General features: G+C 44.1%; 1 protein-coding gene across 1 annotated transcript in view; it reads left to right on the top strand.

The window, feature by feature from the left end:
- Window positions 1-302: 302 nt before the first annotated feature.
- The window catches only part of GCNT2 (glucosaminyl (N-acetyl) transferase 2 (I blood group)), a gene marked incomplete at its 5' end in the record, with an annotated part of 98,244 nt that continues 71,656 nt past the window's right edge, over window positions 303-26,890 (top strand). Inside the window, one exon of the mRNA XM_080917035.1 lies at window positions 303-1,221. Coding sequence (XP_080773161.1) covers window positions 303-1,221 — 919 coding nt within the window. The remainder of the gene's footprint in view (window positions 1,222-26,890) is intronic.

Here is a 26,890-nt window from a genome sequence, read left to right as displayed (position 1 = left end):
GTGAGGACAGGTAGGGTCACTGGCCTCTGGAACCTCCCTGGGGTGGGGCATTTTTGTGTAGTAATTGGTTGTAAGTTACTTGGAGGCTGAGCCATGGAGCTGCCTCAGAAGTCTGTCAGTAAAAAAATAAAAATATCAGCAAGCTAAGAAGAGGAATGGGAGAGAAGAAGGAACCAAGGAGCTGTGCTCATCAGAACCACATCCACGCAAGATGGTACTGGGACTTGGGGAAAAAGTAAGTTAAAGGAAGTTGCTCCAATTCTGTCTCTAAAGACAATTTGCTCACTTCCTGCTTTTAGAAGATGAGGTCTTGGAAGTACAGTCTTTTTAGCCTATCTCTTCTTGCTTCCTTGATGTTTATGTTTATTTACAATAACAAATTGAGGAAGAACAATCATTTCCCAAGGGTCATTTCCAATATTTCAGTCTTAGCAGAAGTCTGTTCTCAGATGTTCAGTGGGGACAGTTTTTATTCAGTAGACAGCGCTCGGAAAACCACCCTGGAAAACTTCACCTGTTCTGGGTACAGGCTTCAAAATCACTACATAACAGAGGCTCTCTCTGAAGAGGAAGCCCGCTTCCCTCTGGCTTTCACGATTACCATCCACAAAGATTACGACACTTTCGAGAGGCTCTTCAGGGCCATTTACATGCCCCAGAATGTCTACTGTGTGCACGTGGATGGTAAAGCGACAGAGACCTTCAAAGAGGCGGTGCGGCAGTTGCTAAGCTGTTTCCCCAATGCCTTCCTGGCCTCTAGGATGGAGCAGGTGGTTTATGGTGGCTTCTCGCGGCTCCAGGCTGATCTGAACTGCATGAAAGATCTGGTGGACTCCAAGGTCCCCTGGAAATATGTCCTCAACACCTGCGGGCAGGACTTTCCTCTGAAAACCAACAAAGAAATAGTTCAGTACCTGAAAGGGTTTATTGGGAAGAATCTCACCCCCGGGGTACTGCCTCCTGCTCACGCAATTGTAAGGACCAAGTATGTTCACCAGGAGCTGGTAGACCATAAAAATCCATACGTGCACAATACAGGAAGATTAAAAACCCCTGCCCCTCACAGTCTCACCATTTACTTTGGCACTGCATATGTGGCCGTCACACGGGAGTTTGCTAACTTTGTCCTCACAGACCAGCGCTCACTGGACTTAATCTCCTGGTCCAAGGACACCTACAGTCCTGATGAACACTTCTGGGTGACACTGAACAGGATTCCTGGTATGTATGTTTTGTTTCTCTCACACTGTCATCTTCCTCTCAAAAGTGATGTTTTTTTTTTAAAGACTTTGTCATGCTGTGTCCAGCCCAGGCCACCTGGTAGCAGCCAAGCTTTCACGGCATCCTAGATATCTGGGATTACAGAGATTTCAGATGAGCCACTGTTACTGCTTTCCTTTGCATTAATATATACGACATGACCAGTGTTGAATAGGCTTCTCACAAGATGCTAATTTTTATTTTGTTTCCAGACAGTCTCTCTGTACAGCTCTGGCTGCTCTGTTCTGTAATGTACTCTGTAGAACAGGCTAGCCTCGAACTTGGAAATTCACCTCCCTCTGCCTCCTGAGTGCTGGGATTAATGGCATGTGTCTCCATGCCTGGTGGTTAAAAAAAAAAAAAAAAAAAAGAAGAAGATTAACATAACAAAATCTTGGGCCCGAGAAGTGGCTCAGCAGGTTAAGAGCACTGACTGCTCTTCCAGAGGTCGTGAGTTCAATTCCCAGCTACCACATGATGGCTCACAACCATCTGTGATGAGATCTGATGTCCTCTTCTGGTGCGTCTGAAGACAGCTACCGTGAACTCACGTACATAAAATAAATAAAATAATTCTCTTAAAATAAACTTGGTAGTTTCAGGTGTTAGCTTTTAGTGTGTAATATTTACTTATTGATTTTTTAATGGCTTATTTTATCTGCAGCCATCATGTGTACAATGTACTGTGGTGCTAACAAACAAGATGGGGTGAATGACAAGCTACTCAGCATACCTTGCTTGCCTGTCTTTTTTTGGGGTGTGGGGTGTCTCTTGAAAATTTGTTGTCTTAGTGATGTCTAGTCACCTGCTACGTGGTGCTCTCTGACCTGGTCTGTCTGTCAAGGATTTTGTGCCCTTTGATTGGCATTCTCTATTCCCTCCCCAGAGACCCCAGTCCACTCATCAGGTCTTTCTCCCGTCATTGTTGCTTCGTTTAGGGTCCACACATTCGTGAAATCATACAGCGTTTTGCCTTTCAGTGTGTGGCTTTGTTCAGTTTGTACAATGTCTTCCTGACTCATCTATATAGCTATATTTGACCAGATTGCCCTTTTAAAGGGCTGGGTACTTTCCACTCTGTACTAACGACTATATGACACAGTCGTTAAGGTTAAAAGAAGAATTACAGAGATTCTACCCACAGACTGGGTGAAATGGCTCAAGATCGTTTTATAGCTGCTGGCGAAACCGATTAGCAGGGCCAAGGTGAAAACTTGCTCATGTGGTTTGGTTCTGCTGATCTATCCAGCTTTGGACCCAAAAACCCATCTTAGATGTATGTTTTCTCTTGACACAAGGCAAGAGGCTGAGCAAATGCTGATAACAGAAAAGTTAAATTAAGACCATTATGAGGCAGGGAAGGGTGACACACCTCATTGATCCCAGCTTTTGGGAAACAAAGACAGGCTCTTTATGTCCAAGGACAACCGGGTTAACATAATAAGTACCTGGCCACCCAGGACTGAAATGAGATTCTGTCCATACATACATATGTGCATGCATACACACATATACATGTACATGCATACATACATAAGGCATTATACATACATACCTGCATACATACATACATACATAAGGCATATGGCATTGGAGAGAGGGCTCACCAATTAAGAGTTCATACTGCTCTTGCAGAGGACCCTAATTCAGATCCCAGCACATCAAGTGGTTCACAACTACTCATAATTTCGGGGATTAGATGCTCCCTTCTGATAACCAAGGGCATCTCACCCACACATATAATTAAAGAACTAAATATCTATTGAAAGGGGGAATAAAATTAAAACTCAAGAGTATTAATATTTGAGTGGTGATGGGTATTTTCCCCATTACCTCACTGTTAAATTCCCATCGTTTTAATGGGAAGCAGGTTAGTCATTATGGCTGATACCTACAATCTCAGCATTTGGGAGACGGAAGGATCACAGATACAAGGTCGTTCTGAGACATCAAGAGTTCTAGGCCAGCCTAGGATGTCTTTTCTTGAAATTGGATTAGAAACACAGACAACAGCCCCAAGGAGTTCTACACCAGTACCTCCTCTACAGAGAAGAAGACTTTTGAAACAGACCACACGTTCATCTCTGAAGATGACGCAGTAAAAACACAGTGATAAATAACCAGAGTCTCCTGAGCTTCATCTTTTGTTGTTTTGGTTTTTTGAGACAGTTTCTTTGTGTAGCCCTGGCTATGCTAGAAATTGATTTGTAGACCAGGATGGCTTTGAACTCAGAGATCTGCCTGCCTCTGTCTAGCTCTGAGACTCATCTTTTAAACCCTATTTTCTATTGGGTATCACTTGTTCCTGAATGAACTCTACCTTCCTCGACGCAAGTTCCAAATGATTTGAGTAATCACATATTGTTTACAGTGAATTCATCTAATTCTATTTTAATTCAGCTCCAAATAACAGTTGAGGCATAGTTCATGAAAAGCAATTAGAGGTGGGATTGGTGGTGTCAATGCCTTTACTTCCAGTGCTTAGGAGGCAGAGACAGGTGAATCTCTGTGAGTTCAAGGCAAGCCTGGTCTCTATAGTGAGTTATAAGCCAGCCTGGACTACGTAATGAGACCCTGTCTCAAGGCGGGGAAATGTAACTGTGATCAAAGTTCTGGTCAGATTAGTTTCTTTAGTTTGAAAATTCACCATGTGCTATGTATATGATCATTGCCTGGAGCTTAAGAAAACGATGGATACGTTGGAATGGGTGAGCCATGGAGGAGGCTTGTTTTACATCTTTGCACATAGAGCATCCTAGACACAGGGCGTATTCAAAGTCTGCCGTTCTCAGAGCAGAAGGAGGGCGAGGTAGTGAGGTAAAGGAAGATGGCCTCAAAAACACGTGAGAGCCCCTGAGTATATTCTTGTGTCTCTCCTCCTTCTCCTCTGAGTTTTCTTCTTCCTCTTCTCTTTCCTCCCTCCCTCTCTTTCTGTGGGTGCTGAGATGGGGTTTTGCTATGTAGTCCAGGTTAGCCTTAAATTTTCAGTAATCCTCAATGTCCTCAGTATTGGGGTTACAGCTTGTACCCAGCTCTCCCGACTAACAGTTGCCAAAATAGGAAAGATGAACTCCCCAGTTCTTTCTTCCTCTTGCATGGACTCAGGTCTGCCCCCAGACTATAAAGAATTGTTCCCTGGATGCAGCCAAGATTACAAACAAGCAAACACCTCACTTCTTTATTCAATCTGAAAAAGACCTGAAGTGTTTGCATGATAAACCTTATCACTAAAGAACGGACAAGCACTGGAGTGGGGGAAGGTTTGGGGTAAGTAGGCAGGAGGAGAAGGCCGCAGCAGAGGCACTGGAAATACAGTTGTGTGACACTAGACAAAGCCAGGGAGGCAGAGGCTGTGGGTTACCGTAGAGGAAGCCCCTGTGTTGAACATACATATGGCCCAGAGTTTCTTCCAATTCTACATTGGAAAGTCCATAACTGTTACCAGTTTATTGAACAGAAACAACACCCTGATTTCTCTCCATGACTCATGCATTAAACCTGGACTATTTTTTTTTTTTTTTTTTTTTTGTACCCTGGTGGGCAGTGATATCAGCAAACCAAGAGAAACCAAAGGCGCAGATTCATAGAGCTCTGAAATCTTCCAAGAGTCAAACTTTGGAATAACTCCTGTGTTTAGTGGGTGGAAATTTCCCTTCTTGTGGCAGACCGGTGTCTGTTCACAGCAGCTGTTTTCCTACCAGATCTGCTCCTCAGCCTGGGTCATGGTGAAGGCCTAGGTGTCTGTCTTGTTTAACTGTGAATTAGAGGCATTTTTGTGGCAAGGGCTCTTCTAGTGATGAGTGGGGCTCTTGGCAAGAGAATAAACAACTACCCTGGTCACAGTGGTCAGAGGTTTATAATGAAGGTTCTCAATGATGGCAGAGAGACAGAGGACAGACTTTTCACAACTGGCAAGAACCAAGGCAGGGAGTCTGAAGCACAGCGTCCCAGGATAGATGCCAGTGTGGCCCAACACATTTGAAGATGACAAGGTCATGCCATGATGTCAAAACATTGGGCATTCCTGAGCCAGAGTAAACAAAAAGCATATTCAATCTGAAGGAGGCTTGAAAAAAAATCTCAATTAAAAGATTTGTTGTCTAGGAAGTGGAGGCCAGAGAATGAGGGGTTCAATACCAGTCTTAGCAACACAGAAGTTCAAGGCCTGAGACTCCAGTTCAAAAATACAAATATGGGGTAACGGTATCCCTCAGCTTGTAAAGTGCTCACCATGTAGGCATGAAGACCAGACTGGGATCCCTGTCAGCCACATAGAAAAGCTAGGCGGGGCAGTACACACCTGTATCCTCGGTGCTTGGAAGCAGGGATAAAGGGTCCCTGAGGTACTCTGGCCGCTTAGCCAACCTGCAGGAATTCCAGGCCCCATGAGAGACCACTCTCTCCAAAAAATAATGTTCATGGAACTGGTGAGATAGCCCAGTGGTTAAGAGCACTGGCTGCTCTTCTAAAGGACCCCAGTTATATTCCCAGCACCTACACAGTAGCTCAGAAATGTCTGTAACTCCAGGTCCAGGGAATCTGACATCCTCACAGAGACATACATGCAGGCAAAACACCAATGCACATAAAATTAATAAATCTTTTTTATTAATGTATTATTTAGGTTTGGGGACTAGAGAGATGGTTCAGTGGTTAAGAGCACTGACTGCTCTTCCAGAGGTCCTGAGTTCAATTCCCAGCAACCTGTAATAAGATCTGATGCCCTCTTCTGGTGTGTCTGAAGATAGCTCTAGTGTACTTATATATAACAAATAAATAAATCTTAAATTGATGAGGGTGAGAATGTTTTTTAAAAAAGAAAAAAAAAGGAAAGGTTTAATTAACATTGACTTCTGGCCTCTATATGTATGTGCACAAAATTTTAATAAGATTGAGAAAAGTTAAGATTGGAACAAACCCCAACTTTGGAAGAAAATCTAGGATAACAGGTTCCAGAATCTCACTTTCATGGAGAATCAGAACAATGCTGCCCAAAGAACACTTAATGCTGATCACGTGTCTACTTTTACAGTTCATAGGAGCCTCACTAAAGCACACTGGCAAACTCGATATAACCTCATAAGTGTGTTAGTGACATGAATAGGTGTGTTAATCAAAAATACCACATTTCCATGTGGCTGGTAATGGCCAGTGTGGCCTGTGACAGATGGGATGTTGGCCCACACACCAGTTCTTACTGCCATGATGCAATACAATGTCAGCTTATCCGTCTTTGCTCTTTGGATTTGCCTATTCCTTCTTGAATTCCAGGGTTCCCACTTACTGTGGGGTGTGCTGAGCAGTGACGCAGACTTTCTTCACTTTTCCCCTAGGGTCTGATTCTGTGCTTGGTCATCTCTGAATGTCAGTTGTGCATTCCCAGGGGACCTGCCTTAGATTGTGTAGCAGAAAAGCAATAAGCTTGCCACACAGAAGCCTAAACATGTTTCGAGGTGGGCATCTACTCTAGCCCACATGGCAGTGGCCTATGATTTAAAACCAGGAAGCAAAAACATGGCTTCCCACACATGAAACTTTTGAGAAGTTCTGGTGTCTCCTTGGCTGGACAGGGTGAAATGATTAACAGACAGAAAGTTCATACCTGTCTTTAGAGTATTACCCAATAAACGTTGGTCACCACTGTGAAATAAAAGTCCATGAAACCCAAGCAGGAACCATGTTGTTGTCAAGGAGACTCGATGTCAAACATTGTTATTAAGTCTCCATATAAGTTTCTGTTTTCTTTATTTTTTTTAAAGATTTATTTATTATTATATTTATGAGTACATTCACTGCAGCTGTCTTCAGACACACCAGAAGAGGACATCAAATCTCATCACAGATGGTTGTAAGCCACCATGTGGTTGCTGGGAATTGAACTCAGGACCTCTGGAAGAGCAGTCAGTGCTCTTAACCACTGAGCCATCTCTCCAGCCCGTTTCTGTTTTCTAAGCTTAATGTATCCTGCAAACCACGTTTCGTTTTCAACCTACGACCAGCTTGTGACTCCCTGACATATGCTCACTCCTTTGCCTTGCTAAACTCCAGAACCTGTGATGTATGGTTGCTTTTACCTTATGAAATGTGTTCCCAGATACCTTGATGACTCCCCCTTTACATGAAGTATTTCATCTCCCTTGAGTCCCCCATTTTCTGTCCAGGTGCTAACATCAAATTATCTGGACAGCTGTTTTCCCTCTGGACTACTGATTCTTGGAGTTGATTGGTCCCACCCCTGATTTTGCCCCTGATTGGGAACTCAGGGTGGGTTGGTTTCCTTGGTCATGGTGCCCCTTAGCATTACCCTCTTTAAAAATGATGGATAGTTTTTACTTAATTTGCCACAACGTAGTATTTTGAATCAGAGTTTATTTCAAATTTATATTACACTAGGGATGAGTGAAAGAAGACTTTGGAAACTAACCTTTGTTGGTGGCAGATAGGATTCAGCTGTCTGTTGCTGTAACACAACACAGATCTTTATTTGTATTTTTACTGTGTTGTCATTTGGTTTGGGGACAGGTCTCACTACAAAGCCCTGAACACACACTGATTCACCTGTCCCTGCCTCCCAAGTGCTGGGATCAAAAACAAAAACAAAAACGTTTCACTGCAGACTTTTAAACCGTGGTTGTACAGAACAGTTGTTTTCATGATATCCGCTGAAGGCAGCTTCCAAAGCAGAGAACATGGAGAAATACTGCCCATTGGTTTGCCACCCAGCTTTCTTACACATGCCCAGGGGTGACACTGCCCATACTGGGCTGCACCCTTCCACATCAATCTTTAATCATCAGTAAAAAAAAAATGCCCTGTAGACTTGCCTCTGGGCCAGTCTGGTGGAGACATTTTATCAACTGATGTTCTTCTCTTTGAAGCAAGGTGACTTGAGTTTGAGTCCCGTTGACACATCATAGATCCTTTTCCATCTCTGAAGAGTTCCCCTTACACCTTCATGCCTTATGTATATGATACATATACATATGTGTATATAGGGATATGTGTATCTACATATATATTCATTTCCCATATGAAGGAAAACATGCAATACTTGTCTTTCAGAGTGTGGCATGGCTTGGCATAATGATCTCCAGTTCTACCCATTGTCCTACAAATGACACAGTTTTATTAGTCATAATTGTTATTCTTTGGAGCTGAATAAAACTCCATTGTGTATAGTATCACAGTATTATCCATTCATCTGTTGGTAGACATCTAGGCTGGTTTTGTGTCTTGGCCCTTGGGAGTTACCCAGCAATAAACAGATGTGCGTGCATCTCTGTTCTATGCTAACTTAGATTCCTTTCCTACATTCCCAAGGGTACCAGAGCTGGATCGCATGGTTATATTTGAAAAACTTCTGTACTCATTTTTGTAGAGTTCACGCCATCTCCCATCCTCTCCAACAACATTTTTCTTCCCCCACATTTTTACCAGCACTTGGCTTTTTGGTGATAGCTATCCTAACTATGGTGAGGTGGAATAGCCGTGTAGTCTTAATTTACGTTTCCCTGGGAGCATCTACGTAAAGTAGTTGAGCTTCAACCTCGACGATTCAGAGGTTTCATCCCACGGTCACCTGGATCTGTCTTTTCTGGGTCTGTGAGAAGACAGAGCATCATGGTCAGCGGTGCACAGTGTAACAGAGCTTTCTGACTCACAGTTCTGGGGAAGCAAGCATAGGCGTGGGTAGGCCAGGGACAAAAGCTGCCCTTCAGTGGTGACTTTTCTTTACCTAGGTTTCGCCTCCTGGCTTTTCTGCCAGTTTCCAATCTCCCGTTGATGCTGTGAAACCATTGATGAGGTCAGAACTCCCATGATCTGATCTTCTCCCAAAAGTTCCACCTATGAACACTGTTGCCTTAGGGACAAAGCCTGAAACACATGATGTTTCAGTTAGAAACTAGAACAGTGCCTGAAAAAGGAGAGAAAAAAATTGGAAATGGGAGCCTGGAAAACAGACTCTACCTGTTTCCATGTTCCATTGACCTGGGGACTAGACTCCAGATAAGCCCCGGTGCATCTCTCCTGTATCATGGACATGGCTGGTTCACTACATTTTTATTTTTAGTGCTGTCCAGTTTGTGATCAATTGAGACTGGTGTACTCCTTGAGCCCAGGTGCCAGGAGCAGAACTTTAAGTGATGGAAGCAGGAGACAGATCTGAACCACAGAAGTCTAGGGGGCGTCACCCATTCATGGCCTAGAATGTGCCTGAGAGCTTATGTCCATAGGGAACTTATGCTCCCCAAACCAATCAGGCTCATGAAACTTTGGAGATCACTGGATCTATGGTCAGAGCTATATGGAAGAAAATCAACTGGGGGGATGGTGATAAATTTTACTATTAGTTGAGCTTAAATGATCTCTGTTTTACATATCTCAGAGAAAGAGGACCAGTGAGTTAGAAAACCTATGAGCTCATTTGGGGGTTTTTTGTCTTGTTGTTTTTTTGAGACAGTGTCTCACTATACAGCTCTGGCTAATCTGGAACTCACCCACGTATACCAGGCTGGTCTGGCCTTTCACACACAGATTTGCCCACCTTTGCCCTCGAAGGGCTGGGACTAAAGGTGTATGCCAGCAGTCTGGCCTTCACCTTTGAGTCTTTTTACAAGAACACAATTTCTTGGGAGGGAGCCAAGGTCCCTGCAGGCTTCACCTGTTGTGTAGGTAAGTTACTAAGGAAACAGGAGTGTCATTGTTCCCTTATAAATGTGGGAAGGAGGTTCACTGTGTCTGAATTCCTTACCTTGCTTTATGCTTCCCTTTGCTGGCCTCTGGCTTTGTTCCACGATTGTCTGTGGTTCTACACACACTACAGGTAACTTTCTCTTCCCTCCTTCCCTAGCTGAGGTGCAGCATTATTTCCTAATTTTATTGCAAGAGTACATTTGTCACCGGTGTCATCCGGAAGTCTAATACTGACAGGGCTCAAGGCATAGAGACACTCACTCACTGTATTTTAAGCTATGATAATAATGGTCTTAGTCACAGGAAGTTACAACATTATGAAAAAGTGATCCAAGAGAATTGAAGACTACCAGAGGTTTTGACATTTTAATTAATTTATCTTTTTAAATTGCTATTTTCCTGTATCAGAAATTGATGGGGACTGGAAAGATGGCCTAGTGACTAAGATCATTTGAGCTCTTGTTCTTGCAGAGGAACCAAGTTTGATTCCCAGCACCCATACGGTGGCTCACAGCAATCCATAACTCCCATTCCAGGGGATTCAATACCTTTTTCTGGTCTCCATGGCAATGCACATGTGTGGTACACAGCTATACATGCATACAAAACACCCACCCAAAAATAATAAAATGAATTCTTCTTTAAATTGCCCCATGGCTAGTTGAAGTGACTTGCGTACATTTCCAGGGCCCGCATAAACTGCTGTGGAAAATGTGTTGAGTTGGCCTCAGAGATCTGTCAGTCAGTAAAGTACTTGCCTTGCAAGCACCAAGACCCGAGTTTGATCCCCAGAAACACAGATTTGCTGTTTAAAGTCAACTGTGGCGGCACACACTCAATGATGTTGGGGGAACTCCCTGGAGAACATCTGCCCCAGGGACACTTGCTGAAATTCAGGCCAATAAGAGACCTTGCTTTAAAAAGGAACAACTGGACAATCCCTAAAGAATCACACTAAGATGCCTAGATGTCTGTGCAGTCTCACCCACATGAACACAAAGAAAAAAAAAAACAGGTTGAGCAAAACTGATCATGTTGGCCCTTTCACCTTTTAACATCTCAAAGGATCAAACAGAGACACAAGGCAGCTTGTATACTGCATTGCCCATCTAAGCAGTAATCTCTTTCTTCTTTCTTCTATTAACTAATTAATTTATCTATCGATTAGCTTTTTGACACAAGGTTTCTCTGTGTCCTGGCTGTCCTGAAACTGGTTCTGTAGACCAGATTGGCCTCAAACACATGGAGAGCCACCTGCTTCCGAGTGCTGGGATTAAAGGTCTGTGCCATTACACTCAGCCTGCCTGCCTGCCTGCCTGCCTGCCTTCCCTCCTTCCTTCCTTTCTTCCTTCTTTTAAGCCAAGCATTTTTTCTGGTAGTGACCTATCAATATTACTATAAAGAGATTAAAAGTAGATTGGAAGACCCAGCAACATGGCTCAGTGGGGAAGGTACCTGCCACCAAGCCTGTTCACCTGAGTTCAATTCCTAGGAACTACATATACCAAATGAATGAAATTTTAATTAATTTTAAAAAATAGATGGAAGAAAAGGAGAAAAGTAAGAGCTGGGGACAATGGGACCAGAGCTATTGCTGTCAACTGAAATGCATTTTAGACTTTATAAGGACTATTGAGTGGGTTCCACAGACAACTTACACATCAGTTTACTCTTCCCAGTTAGATGGTACTCATTGGTAAGATATGATCATCATCATCATCATCATCATCATCATCATCATCATCACCACTGACTGTCACCGCCACCACCACTGTTGTGGTGCTGAAGGTGACACACAGTCCTCACCTCTGCCAGGCTACTGCTCTCCCAACTGCTCTACACAATAGGAGTTAGCAGCCAGTAACCCTGCCTTAAAGACTGGCTCAGCCAGTGAGAGTCTGTTGATCTTCAGGCAAGATACTTAACTTCTCTGAGCTTAATTCCTTTCTCAGATTCTGAGGATGAAATATGTCTTTGTAAGGCTGATAGAAAGTTTAACCAATGTCCAAATGAAACCTGGCAGGTTGTAGAAACTCATTTGATGCTAAAAGAAAGGGAAGCAAGCATGGATTTCTTTTCTCTTCCTTCCTTTCTCTTCCTCCTCCTTCTTCTTTTTTGTGCTTTAGTCTTTGTTGTTGTTTTGTTTTCTGAGACAACTTCTCTGTGTAGCTATGGCGGTCCAGGAACTTGTTCTGTAAACCATTCAGGCCTTGGACTCAGAGATCTGACTACCTCTGCCTCCAGAGTGTTGGGATCGAAGGTGTGTGCCACCGTGGCCTGGAACACGGCTTGGCATACATAGATTTCTCACTGTTGACTCTGGAGAGTTTCATATCATTATTCTAAAACTTCTTTGTAAAGGTTAAGGAAAAGACAATGCCCATGCATGTTTGGTATGGGGGCCTTAGGTAAAGTTCATGATTAGGACAGGGAATGTGGTTGTCACAGGGGTGACACAGGTGGCTGGTCATTTTGTCTCCAGGAGTAGCAAGCACTCTGAAAGCTGGTTAAAAGCATCTCTCCATTCCCAAGACAAACAGTCGGTCAGTCGTTCGGCACACCCCAGTTCGCTCTGTTCTCCCTTTGCTATGGAATGTTCTTTATCTTTGCTGTTCATTCCTATCAGCTGCCCTTGACAGTCAGCCAAAATGTCACCTCTCCATTCCTATCTCCTCCCCCAGAACCAGCCCCCGCCCTGCCCCGCCCCGCCCCATCCTCTCCTTGCGTCCTCCCCCCCACCACCACGACAGGACTTTCCTCGAGACATTTCAATTCCATTGTGTAGGTCTATTTCAGTTCCTCCCACACAGGTTCCTGTGTGGCCTGCCCCACGCCAGATGAGAGGCAGTGAATGAACCGGCTGCGACCACACTCTAAACTTCATCTAACCCCATCAGCCTGAAGGGTGCCCAAAGCTTGTGGAATGAGGAACATGATTAGGATTCCTCCGGACCAGCTTGCTTTTACAGCCTGGGGTTCCACTAGTCTCAGGTGGAAACCAGGCAATAGCAGAAACAGCATCCTGGACTTTACCTTCTTACTACTCCCTGGAGTCTAGCGCATAGACAGTACGGTACAAGCACATCTCCGCGTCGCACTGTTGTTACACCGTATTAGGTATTTATTTAAAGTCACCTGGAACTGTTCTAGTCGGGAAAGAATGTTTGGACTCTGGGTGGGTGCTGACTCTGGTATCTGCAAAAGGGGTCCAGAAGTCAGAGCTCCACGGGACCGTCCGACTGTTACTCTTGTCTTAGAAATATTGTCCACAAATGGATTTTTCCCTTTTCTTGCAGAAAGTGTATCTAATGAATTTTTCAATTCTAGCGAGTTTGTTTGTTTATTTGTTTGTTTAATAAGGATAAGTCCAATCCTCCCATTTTCTCCCCCTCCCACCCACTCACACAGACACACACACAGGCTTCTTCTTAGAACACCCTTGGGAGTGTGGGCGACCGGTGAGACTTCTCAATCATCATCAGACGGCTCAGTACAAACAACCCTCTTCATGAATCTTCGGAGTGAAGTTATGTGGTTTTTGTTCCTGTCTAGAAAAGTGGGAAGGAAGAAAAAAAAAAGCATTCCTGGAATTTGCCTGAGTGATTTTGGCCCTGTGAGGCTTCGATGTAAAATATCCAGAAAATGTAGTCGAAGTGGGTTGTTTGGCTGTGACTTGAAACCTGCCTAACTGCTGTTTCCAGATAGAGCACTATGCCAGTCTCACACTTAGTCCTTCTTAGCTTTGGAAAGAGGTGATTTTATTATTAATTATTAAAATTATTAACTATTCTGTGCTGGGGACTGAGCCCACGTGAGCTCCTCAGGTGAGTCACCTCTTCCTTCTTCTTCTTTTTTTTTTTTTTTTACAACTTTATTTTAAAAAAGAGAGATACATGTACAGATTTTTAAAAGCAGCTTGGCATAACACTATATGAATATATTTTTGTCAATACTTAATTCTTTTAGAGGTTTGATAGTATGCATTGAAATGTTACTAGTTACCATAAGCATAAAGTACATGTAGAACAGAACGTAACATGGAAATAATCAGTTTTCTTGGTGTGTATAGATTAAACATAATGATCTTTGAATACCAAAAATTGCCATATTCCTAGCTCTTGGATTATTAATCATCTAAGGTCTAGGTGTACCACACTCTGAGAAGGTGTTATACACTTTTCTTTTTCCTAAGAGGGACTGAGGCTTTCACTTTTTGGCCTTTGTTATTCTTGAGTTTCATATGGCCTGTGAGTTGTTTCTGAGGTATTCAGAGCTTTCTGGGGCTAGTATCCAATTATCAGTGACTGTATATTATGTCTGTTCTTTTGTGACCACCTGTGCACAGCCCCATTGCAGGTAACAGGGCCTTGTTTCCTCTGCCCCTCCCCCACACTCTTTATTGCCTCCTCTCCTCCCTGAAGGGAGGTGCTTTAGGACTCAGCTAGGTACAGGGATTTCCTGTCTTTGTGAGTTGCCCTATGTTGCAAGAGAATCACCATGAATTCAAGGCTAGCCTGGTCTACCTAGTGAGTTTCAAGCCAGCCAGGGCTACATAGGGCGACCCTCCGTGAAAACAGAATAAGGCCCCCTCCAATAAAAAACTAACTAGGTATGATGGTTCACACTTGTAATCCCACCCATTGGCAGCCACTTCCCACACCAGCCCCCATGCAGGATCACGTTTTTTTCTGGGAGTTTTGTTTGAATGGTTGGGGCTCCTTTGGATGGGAGCCCTGTCACTCAGGCATGATTTTGAGTTCCTTCATGTTGGAGCTTGAATCTGTTCCTCCTCCCTCCTCTGCTTCTTGTTTTGAGCAGGGGTTGAGGGTTGGCTGCAGGGGTGCAGGGCTGGCTGCAGGGGTGCAGGGCTGTCTGCAGGGATGCAGGGCTGGCTGCAGGGGTTGAGGGTTGGCTGCAGGGGTGCAGGGCTGGCTGCAGGGGTGCAGGGCTGTCTGCAGGGATGCAGGGCTAGCTGCAGGGGTGCAGAGCTGGCTGCAGGGGTGCAGGGCTGGCTACAGGGGTACAGGGCTGGCTGCAGGGGTGCAGGGATGGCTGCAGGGGTGCAGGGCTGGCTGCAGGGGTGAAGGGCTGGCTGCAGGGGTGCAGGGATTTGTGTGTCTCTTGGTTTGCTGCCAAACACTTGAGCTGTTCCTGTCTCCATCTCTGAAGGTGTTGGTAAGGACATTGCTGAACAACTTTTAGGGGCACATGCTTTCATGACTCCTCAGCAGACAGAGAACAAGGGCAGAGCTGCTGATTTATGTAGTAGCATTCTGTTATTTAACATTTTCAAAACTTTGCAGTGGAACTCAGGACCTCACACACAAAAGTCAGGGGCTATACTGCCAAGCTTCACTCCCCCTGTTGTGAAAGGATGACGATCAGAGTCACGGCACCAATGTTAGGGGAAGGATGAAGAGAGTGGGGGACATATGGCCCATGGAGGTGTGGTGAGGCCTGGGGCAAGGGAGATGCCTCTGGGGGGTCCATGTTGGGAATCCCTTCCCTGAGGGACCAGCCACACAACAGTATAGTACGGAATAGAGTTTATTCAGGTCATGGGAGGGTTAAGAGGGTGGTAGAGGCAGAGAGAGAGAGAGAGAGAGAGAGAGAGAGAGAGAGAGAGAGAGAGAAGTAGAGGAGTAAGAGCACAAGGGCAAGAGAGGCCAAGAGAGAGAGGAGGGGTCAAGCAGCTCCTTTTATAGTGTCAGGTCAATGGGGCGGAGCATACCTGGCCACTGCTGGGTAATTGAGGGGTGGGCTATACCTGGCTGTTGCTAGGTAACTGAGAGGTGGGGTTTACAGAATCCCAACACCCCCCAAACCCCAAATGCAGTCAAAAGACTGCATTTCTGTTAAAAGTTAGATTCAGGCCAGGCAGTGGTGGCCTTTAATCCCAGCATATGTGAGGCAGAGGCTGGCAGATCTTTGAGTTTGAAGCCAACATGGTCTACAGAGAGTTCCAAGACAGCCAGGGCTACACAGAGAGGTCCTGTCTCAAAAAACAAACAAACAAGGAAAAAAGTAAGAAAATTGTCCTATTGAATGTGGCACACACCTGGAGTCCCAGCTGTTTTATAGACAGAAGCAGAAAGACAGAACTCAAGGGCAGCCTGAGCAACTTGAAAAGAGGGAAGGAAAGGAAGAGGGAGAAGGAGATTAATTGTTCAACATAATAAAGGATGAATTTAAGTTTCTGCCTAACCAGACAATTAAATAAAAATTAGTTTAATAATGATGGTGATGATGATGATGATGATGATGATAATAATGATAATAATAATAATAATAAATAATAAAGCAGGCCATTTGATGCAGACAGAGCATGTAGTTACTGTCATTAGGCCCCTTTCTGTGGATTTAGAGTAACCAAGCAGCCTGTTCCTTCTTTCTGTAAGAACCTGCCTCCAGTCTCCTCCTGTGTCCTGCCTCTCGAATCTCCCTAGCCCTGAGCTCTTAGGCCTGACCTGGGACTCAAGATGGTGTTTGTGGCTTTTGCTATTTGGTTTCCTTCACCTCACAGCCTGTCCCCCACTGCGGTTTTCTCTTTTCTGTGTGTCAATATTTGGTTTGCTTGAGTTATTTACTTATTTGTTTGTTTATTAATTTATTGAAACAGGTTCTCATGTAGCTCAAACTGGCCTCAAACTCATTATGTAGTTAAGGTTGGCCTTAATTTTCTGATGTTCCTGCCACCATCTCCTACACCCTTGAATAACAGGTATATGCCACAACACCCAGGTACAATTCCTTATCCATTCTTGCCTCTTTGACGGTTCTTTTTTTTTAATTAATTTATTTTATGTGTGTGAATACACTACAGAGGAGAAGGCATTGTATCTCATTACAGATGGTTGTGAGCCACCATGTGGTTGCTGAGAATTGAACTCAGGACCTCTGGAAAAGCAGTCAGTGCTCTAACCACTGGGCCACCCTTCCACTACCACCCCTTTTTAACAATTCTTATTTAACTTAGCCTGTTAATTTGGGGACAGTGTCTGATAGTTTTCCACATACATTTGATTTATTTTTGATATTCACAGATATATCTCTTCCTAGTCCCCTTCACAGGAATGAAATCAATTTCAGATTCCTACAATGGTTACAATTCTAATCTCCTTCTAGGGTCCAGGGCTGGTGGTTCTCTCTTGGTGGCGCTCTCAGAAGTCAGAGGCAGGCAGATCTCTAAATTCAAGGTCCAACTTGTTTACAGAACAAGTTCTAGGAGCCATGGAGGAGCGAGGAGAAAGAGGGGGGAGAAAGAATTCTAACCCCCTTTCACCTCTGGTGAAGAATAACTACTCACCCTTGTATAATGTTTCCATTCAAATACAGAGCCATGCAAAGTTCTGTCTGGGTGATTCTCTGACTCCCAAGGGCTCAATCCTGTTCTAAAAGTCTAGTTTCTTTATTGTAATTGGGAAAAAGCCAGGAATGGGGTGTAAGCCTCCTCTGGTTTCTAGAGCAATGAATGGAGACAGTGTTAAGATAGAGGATGATCTGGCTGGAGAAATGGTTCAACCCTTAAGAGCATTTGCTGATCTTGCGGAGGACCTGAAATCAGTTCCCAGCACCTATAATCTGGTAAAGCACAATAGCTGTATCTTTAGCTCCCAAGGACTAGAGGCCTCTTAATGTCTCTATGGCCACATACACATAGTCACATGCAGACACATATACACACACGTGCATATAAACCAGTAACAAAATCAATCTCTTTTTTTTTTTTTAAGAATAAAGTGAAGTCAAGAAAAAGGCAGAGTTGGGAATGAAACTAACTGTAGTTGTAGGTCACTGTCAACAAGATACTGGGTGCAGATGCAGAAACCTAGACTTGCTCAGAAGGCTATTGGGCCCAGGGCAGCATAGCTCTATGAATAGCTGTTTTCCTACTTGTATAAAATGTTTGGCTCATTGCCAGATGCTGCCTGAAATGGAAGCTTTATTTTCTGCTGTACTTCACACATCACGACTGAGTCTCCTCCATGCATGCTGATATGTAGACAATGATTTACAGCCTGGCCAGTAGTGTATGTAACAGGCAAAGCCCAGGACAGTTGGCGACCCTATGCAAGGAGTCCTAGCTGCACATTCTTGCTATTATGGAGTCACTTGATTGTACTGCCTCAAACTATAAGCCAACATAAACCTTTCTTCCTTATAGCCAGGGGTTCCCTATTTCTTTATGACTGGCCTGGACCTCTCTATATAAATAAGGCTGACCTTGAACTCACAGATTGGCCAGACTCTTCTTTCTATGTGCCAGGATTAAAGGTGTGCACTCAGTTCTTGCTGCTTTTTGTTTTTAAAGGCTACCTTATTTATGTATATGAGTGGTTTTGCCTGAATGGGAGTGATGACCACAGAGTCAGAAGAGAACTTTAGATACCCTGGAATTGGGGTTTTAGATGGATTCAAACCCACCATGTAGGTGCTAGAAACAGAACTAGGGTCTTCTGTAAAAGCACTGTGGTGTTTGATGAGAATGACTTCAATGGGTTCATGTGTTTGAATGTGTGGTCTGCAGTTAGTGGAACTGTTTGGGAAGGATTAGGGGGTGTGGTCTTGTTAGAGGAGATTGCCACTGGAAGTGGGCTTTGAGGTTTAAAAAGCTCACAGTAGGTCCAGTCTCTCTGACTGTAACTTGGGATCAGATGTGAGCTATCAGCTGCTCCTCCAGCACCAGACCTGTCTGCTGGTTGCCGTGTTCCCTGACATGATGCTCAAGAATTAACCCTCTGAAACTGTAAGCAAGCCCCCAATCAAGTTCTTTTTAATAACTTGCCTTGGTTGTGATATCTCCTCACAGCAATAGAACTGTAACTTGTCTAGGCAGCAAGTGCTCTTGACTTCTGAGCCATCTCTGCAGTCCTAGCTATTGCTTATCAGATGGATGGTCACAGTGACAGGAAAATGAAACCAATAAGAGGTGGCTGTTGTCATCTTTTATTCATAGATAAGGAGGTTGAGCTGGAAGCCATCATAGCATTGCTTAATCTAACAAGCACCCAGTGCATGGTGACTCAGAAGGTCCTGTAGCCTAAGCAAAGTATTCAGTGAACATGCTAATATTTGAATAACCAGAAAATGAGTAAAGATTTTAATGAGTTTCAACTTTTGCTAATAAACCTGATTACACCTGAAAGATATATTGAATTCTCCTCTGTGCCACCTATAACAGTTAGCTACACTGCTCCATCACAGTCTTCTCTGTCTGTCTGTCCTGTCTGTCTGCCTGCCTGACTCTATCTGTTTGTCTGGCCCCCTGTGTGTGTGTGTGTGTGTATGTCTGTGTTCGTGTGTATATGTATGTGTGCGAGTCTACAATTACATGGACATTTCCAAGTGCATCCTAGCAAAGGATCTCCTATATAGTCAATAGGTACTTGTTACTTTTTAACCCACAAACCCAGTTCCAGAACCACTGGTTTTGAACTATGCTCACCAGGCCTACACAAATCTGGGCTCTGGTCAACAGTCTTGTGTAAAAGTATGGCTTTTCTATGCCTTCCTTTGTTCTCAATAATGACCTTTATATTTATTAAAGTTTCAGGCTCTAAACAGGACAGATTCTGAGCTATTCTAACTCCACAATTCTGGCCTTAGATTATTCCCCATCCTAATCGCCAGCCACATAGCCTGGTGGCCCCTAACCTGCCATCTTAAACTTTTTGTGGTGTCCCAACGGCGAGTGACTCTTCTGGTCCCGCTCCTGAGACTCTCTCCCTCTCTTTCTGCACATGGAAGCCCTGCCTTATTCTCACCGGCCCAGCTACACGTTTTTATTTTTATTTTTTATTTTTTAAAAAGATTTGTTTTATGTGAGTCCACTGCAGCTGTTGTCAGACCCACCAGAAGAGGGCGTCCTAGTCCATCACAGATGGTTGTGAGCCACAGTGTGGTTGTGAGGAATTAAACTCAGGACGTCTGGAAGAGCAGTCAGTGCTCTTAACTGCTGAGCTTCTCTCCAGCCCCTACAACTCTTTATTCTACCCAATCAGTAGATGGTGGAGAATAATGTTTTACAAAATACTGAATTAGGTGGTACTTCATAATAATAATACCAAAGTCGGGACTGCACAGAAATCTACAACTGAGTATGTCATGCGGGCTGGAGAGCTTCCTCTGCAATTAAGAGCACTGTTGCTCTTCCAGAAGACCAGAGTTCAATTTCTAGCACCCATACGGCAGCTAACAACTGTCTGCAACTCCAGTTCTAGGGTCTCTGACACCCTCACATAGGCAAAACACCAATGAACATAAAATAAAAATAAATTATATATATTTTGCTTTTGCATCAGAAAAAAATATATAGCATGCATAAAAACATCCCCTAACAGTCTTTGAGCTGTGTGATTAATTGACACCTAGAACAATTTCTGTCCGTCGTTGGTGAACTTTTCATCTTTGAAAACTACAGATCCAAGAATCCTCGTAACTAGATTCAGTTTATCTTTTGGGCAGCAGTCCTAAAGAAACAATGTTGCTCAGGCCTGTGGTGTTTATTTGACTTCCTGGGGAGGCGGTTACTTCTTATCATTGGGTTAAGACAGTGCCTGCCAAGTTTTTTCTGTAAAGTTAAATGGTAGTATTTTGTGTTTGTTTTGAGGTAGTTAGTATTTTATAGACAGATAATTCTAGACAGTCTGGATACCCTGTTTGACAAATGCTCAGTCCCGTTTCATTCTCTTATGGCTGGGTTTGGATTCACACAATCATCACCTTAACAGTTACTAAATCCTGCTTTTTCTTTAAATTCTTCACTCTCTGTTAATTAGCTGGCATGGGGTAGTCTATTCTCTATCCCCAAGGTAGAGCCATCCTCTATAACCAAGTGTTCATTTGTACTTCTAGGAACTTGGGTTGCTTGTTCAGTCTGTGGGTTACAGTACGTTAAAATTGCAACTTTCTTTGCTGCTCAAATTGTTCCAAACCTAGCTGGTTGGACTCCCTCAGCTGGCTCCTGGAACCTTTCAGCAAATCCTTATTGTTTTTCTTGTCCCAGCACTACATTATACACAAGGCAGAATTCATATATGGCCAGTGTGAAAGGAATAGTGGAATAACCAGCATCGGTAATAATGGGATTTTACGTGTGTGTGTGTGTGTGTGTGTGTGTGTGTGTGTGTGTGTGTGTGTGTGTTGAGACAGGGCTGGCCTGAAGCTCACAGAGATCCTCCTGCCTCTGCCTCCCAAGTGTTGGAATTAAAAATGTGCACCATCACTGCCCTACCTGAGAGGACAGAACTCTTGGAGAACATTGGGGTTTCTGTTAGATTATATTCAGATTATGGCTATGCTAATGGGACCAGCAAGAACAGGGGTAAACCATGACTACAATCCCAACAGTCAAGAGGCTGAGACAAGTGGAACCTGGGAGTTCCAGAGCAGTCTGAAATACACAGTGGCAGGGTGAACTCAAATAGAAAAGGGAAAATCTAAAAGAAAGAAAGAGGAGAGGAGAGTGGGAAAAGAGAGGGAGGAAGGGTGAGAGGGACAGAAAAAGGGAGGGAGAGAGGGAGAGGGAGGGACATACAGAGTGAAGGAGAGAGAAAGGGGGAGGGAGGGAAGGAGGAAGAGAGGAGAAAGGGAGGGAAAGAGGGAGAGAGGAGAAGGAAGGGAGGCAGGAAGAAAAGAGGGAGGAAGGAAGGAAGGAAGGAAGAGAGGGAGGAAGGAAAGAAGGAAGTACAGACTGGATTGGGCTTACTGACAAAGCTGAAATGGGGGTGAGTGACACTGGGTGACCAAGCATCTGTCTAGACACTCAAGAACGCCTCTGATGAGGAACCTGGGGCTTAAGTTCCTTTCTCCTCCTCACTAGCAGACCCATCTAGAGCCAGAGCTCACTGGCATTCTTTATGTAGATCAGCCCTCTCTTGGATGGCTGAAAGCAGGGTAGGGAAAGGGCCATATGGAAGCTACTCAGTGGACGGACGTAGCTTTTTGTTAAAATGGCAGCTGATTCTTAGGGAATCTTATTATAGCACGTCAATATCCTTTTTTTTCCCCCCAGGGGGTTTTGCAGGCATTCTCTTCACTAGCTTTAAAAGGAACACCTTTAGCAGAAGTGATCATGTCGCTGATGTATGAGGATGATAGAGTGTGCCTGGATCCTAAGCTGAGCATCCTCTGGGGCGAGTACAGTTTTGACACAGAGGACTGTTAACAAGTTTTTTTTTTTCTTTTTGGTTTTGTGACAGAATACCTGGCAAAAGCAATGTAAGAAAGAACAGCATTTTGGCTGACAGTTGGAGGTGTAGCCAGCCCATCATGGCATGGAAGGTGCAGCGGCAAGAGTGTAGGAGGGCTTGGCATCCTGTGTCCAGAGTCAAGACAGGTGTATGCTGGGATTCCACTGGCTTTCTCTTTTTCCACTTCTTATCCCACCTCAAATCCCAACCCATGAGATTACAAGAACTGTCCTCTAACCTGCACACTCGTGCCCTGGCACATACACCCACAAGTGAATTAATTAATATTTTTAAAAAATTTGGTGTGTTTAAAGGGATATAGGAGGATATAGAGCCTAAAGCTGATTTTTCCAGGGGAAAAAAAAGAGAGCAAGCCAGCATCCTCCAGATCTGTTGGTCACAGGGGTCAGAACATGTCTGGGAACAAGAATTCTGTCTGTGGGAACCTGGAAGTTCTGCCTCTTCCACCCCACCATTGGCTGCTGAAATCTTTATTGATCAATCAAGAACCCGTTGGGGAACTACACCTTCAGCTTTCACTCACAGATTCCCAATCAAAGCATTAGAACCACCCCCTACACATGTCTGTGGTGTTCAAGTGTGTGTTTGCATGTTTACGTGTGTGGGGGGACATGTGCAGGCCAGAGGTCACCAACCTTAAAGGTTTTTATCTATCACTTTCCACTTCATTTGCTGAGGAGGCTCTCTCTGAACCTGCTCTAAGATGCAGTCAGTCTAGCAAGCCAGCTCACCCCTAGACTTGCTCTAGACTCACTCTAGAATTAAAGACAGGCTGCCATGCCCATCAGACCCTTTCTGCGCTGGGCTAGGCAGCTGACCTGACATCACACCTGTGTGGAGAGCACCCTATCCACTGAGCCACACCCTTAGGCTCTTAGGCTAGCCTAGAGGATAACCTTGAACTTTAACCCCCCTATCTTCATTGCCTGACTGCTGGAATTCAGGGACTGCATTATCAGTGTTTCCTTCAGACTCCACAAGCATCCATCAACTTGGCTCCAGCACCAGACCTCTTCTTGTTTTTATTTTTAAAAGTCTTTTTCCTAGACAGCCTACCCTCCTCCAACCCTAATTCAGAAAGGCTATATTAGATACTGGACACAGCGATGCTTGTTCAGTTATCTTTCCCAGTGCCTTGGATAGATCACTGGACATAGTAATCAGAGACTATCAGGTGACGAGCAGCTTCTAACTCGGGTTTCTCTCATTTCAGTGGCAGCCACCATATGTCTGCACACTCAGCTTCTCACGTTCTTCTTGCACAGTTGGCCTGTCACATCATGTCTCTGAACCCACAGAGTCAATGATCCTCAGATAGAAACCATTCTCTCAGGGCTGGAGAGATGGCTCAGCAGTTAAGAGCACTGGCTGCTCTTCCAGAGGTCATGAGTTCAGTTCCCAGCAACTACATGGTGGCTCACCTGGCATTTGAGTGTGGTGGTGTGTATACTTGTAATCCTGGCTCTTCAAAAGTGGGAGGCAGGAAGATCAGGGGTTCAAGGTAAACCTCACCTATGTAGTAAGTTCAAGGCCAGCTGGGGTTTCAGAAGACCTTGGTTTTTTTGTTTTGTTTTGTTTTGTTTTTAGGGTTTTGTTTGTTTGTTTTTTAAAATTGCACCTGTACTATGCATGTACAGAGTTTGGGGTGTTTTTGTTTTTTGGTCATTATTTATTCCCTACAAAATAAAGTATAACAACTCTTCCTATGATACTTGCATTACACTAGGTATTTGAAATCATCCAGAGGTGATTTTAAAGTATACATGAGGATATGCACAAGGTATATGCAAATATTAAGTCATTTTTCATAAGCAATTTGAGCATCCATCCCAGGTTTTGGTATCCTGGTAGGGAGCAAAGAATGCCCTAGAACCGGTGCCTTACATTACTGATTCTCTGGGGCAACCAGTCCACCGATCCATTTTCCACGATAAATCCTGCTGTAATGACCAGGATAGCCAGCATTTTAGTTATGCAGAATTTCCTCCATTGTGTGGCATTTTAAACTACAGAACATTTTCCCCTATAGCATATTATTCAGTGATACTAAAGGAGACCCAGTGGGACTGTTGAGGGAGGGAGAAAGTTGAAACAACAACAACAAAACTGGTCTCTGGTCCGTGAGCTCTCAAACTTTGCTCCAGGGATCTGCACTACCGCCATTATCTAAGACTGAAATGTCCATCCTCACACTCCTCTGGTATCTACTGTACTCCTGGGTGAAAATCCTGATCTTACATTTTAGCATCTCCACCCCAGTCCCAGGCAGTGAGATGGTAAGTACTAAATTTTGGCAAGTCACGGATCTACTCTCTTCTTACCTGGGAGCTACAGACACACCCAGTTTGGGAGAATGCTTGTTTTGCTGACACAGTGAAAGAGTCTGTTACCATCCCAAGGTTAAACAACTAACCTCTAAAAGTAAAGGTAAGTTACATTTTGAGACATGGTTTTGAGCTGGAAGCTGTTACCAAGCCTAGCACAGAGGTTGAGGCAGGAGAAGTTGGCATCAGCCTGGGCTTCATAGTGAACCCAGATCATCCAGCCTGGACTACAGACTGATATCCTGTCATTTTCTAAGTCCAAAAAGCCAAGATCTTCTAGTTTCTCATGGCTAAATGCAATACTGTCACCGTGCACACCTTAACGTGAGCTTATCTGGATGCACCGTGACTGTGTTTTGCAAGTACTTGCTTACAATCCTGCAGGCAGAAAGAGTCTGTGTGCCCAGCCTTGCCCTCAGCAATCATAGGAGCAGCTCATGGGGGATGCCATGGACTGGTGACCCATCAGGCTTACCATGAGGGTATTTAAAGTTCTGCATGTTAGATAAGCCCCCACCCAAGCTGAGACAAGGTTTGAAAATGATGCTTTGAGTTCTGCAGTTCAATAGCTACTTGTTCTGTTGTTAATTACATGAAAGGAATAGAAAGAAAAATGATTGGCCCCAAGAGGAAGGTTTTCTCTACAGGGCCCCATTGGAAGACTTCTATGTTGTGGAAGAATTGTTTTAGACTGGCTTTCAATTTTCACCTTCTCCTTCTCCTCTTCCTCTTCCTCCTGGTCATCAATCACTATTGAAGCAGAATCAAAAAGTATCATTTCTAAACTATCAGTCAACCTGAGATGGAGTTACTTAATTGGTCAGGCAGAGTAACTGGGAAAGTTAAGATCCTGCACTTTCTCAGCTTCATCCCAAGTGAAAAGCAAATCCCTACACTTTATAATGAAGGAGAAATTCCTGAGTCACTCGACTAGCTGCCATAACAAAGCACACTGCAAAGCCCAGCATGGTTGAACATGCCTATCAACCCAGCACTCAGGAGGCTACATCAGGACCACCAAGAGTTCTCTGCTGGCCTGGGCTGCTCAAAGACTTGGCCACATAATAAAACCAAACCTTAAACTATGTAAAAGTGTCCTTCCAAAGAGAAGCCCGAGTACTGATCTGAGTTCGCCTCCTTTTGTCAGCCCTTTCTGTCTGGATTACTTGACCCTCCTCACTGTAACTCCATTAAATTTTCAGCCAGCCAATCCTCTCAGAGCCAAGCTTCCTGTACCCTTTTTACTAATCTGGTGTTTCTGTATGGTGTTTCTCTATGAACCCGCGCCTTCTCAGGCTCTTCCCCGAGTAAAGAGTAATGATTAATTGGGGATGAAGAACAAGTCCCAGACCAATTACGAAACCATAATGAGGAGTGCGTCAGCGCCTGCAGCTCAGCAGAGGGAAGATGCAGGAGGAAGCCAGAAAGCTTCCACCAAAAAAGGTCGCCCAGTCTTGCCTGGAGGTGTTCCTGGCACATGATCATTTTGTGTGCTTCTGAGTAACAGGATTAAGTCCAAACTGTTTGCTTTGCTTTGGCCCAACACCCAGATCTCTCCTAACCCCCCACGACTGATTAGGTGGGGCAATCGGCAGCTCTTAGCTCTTGTTTTATTTTATTTTTTCTTTTTGCCTCTATTTTGCTTTTTTCCCTCAGGGTTTTGCAGGGTTGGGTGAGTTCTCTCTTGCCCTTCCTTTAAGAAAAGACCAGAGGGACTGAGTGTCCAAAGGACAGGCCTTTTCCTTCTCCATTGATTCGTTTTCACTCTTCCCTTCTTTTTTAGCAGTGCTGAGGATTGAACTAAGGGCCTTCTTCTCCTGCATCTTGAGTGTGCTAGAACACACGCTGTTCTGTCCCTGAGCTGTCTCTCCAGCCCCAGTGTAAAAACGTTTAAACTGCATTTTATTATTTCACACACACCCTCCTTTTAAAAGCTCTATTTTAATTTCTGTTTTCAGATAGGGTCACATTAAGTTGCCCAGGCTGGCCTTGAACTTAATATCCTCCCTGCTTTAGTCTCCAAAGTGCTGGGATAACATGGCTGTATTAGGTTCAAAGTCTTCTGTTGTTTCAAATAAACAAAAGTAAACAGTACTCTCTAAATTTTGGAGCTGTGTTCTATATAGCTTAATAGCGCTCTCTCTCTCTCTCTCTCTCTCTCTCTCTCTCTCTCTCTCTTTCTCACACACATACACACACACACACACACACACACACACACAAAGAGAGAGAGAGAGAGAGAGAGAGAGAGAGAGAGAGAATCTTTTTTCCCCTGTAGTACTAGGTATTGAACCCAGGGCCTCATGGGTACTAAACAGGTGCTTTACCACTGAAGGGCTATATACCCAGCCCTCAAAGAAGTCTTGACTAGTGCTCACCACAAAAAGGGTTCTATGTGCA

The sequence above is a fragment of the Micromys minutus genome, assembly GCF_963924665.1.
Source record: "Micromys minutus genome assembly, chromosome: 1".
NCBI classification, from domain to species: Eukaryota; Metazoa; Chordata; class Mammalia; order Rodentia; family Muridae; genus Micromys; species Micromys minutus.
This window is presented reverse-complemented; position numbering and strand designations above follow the sequence as displayed.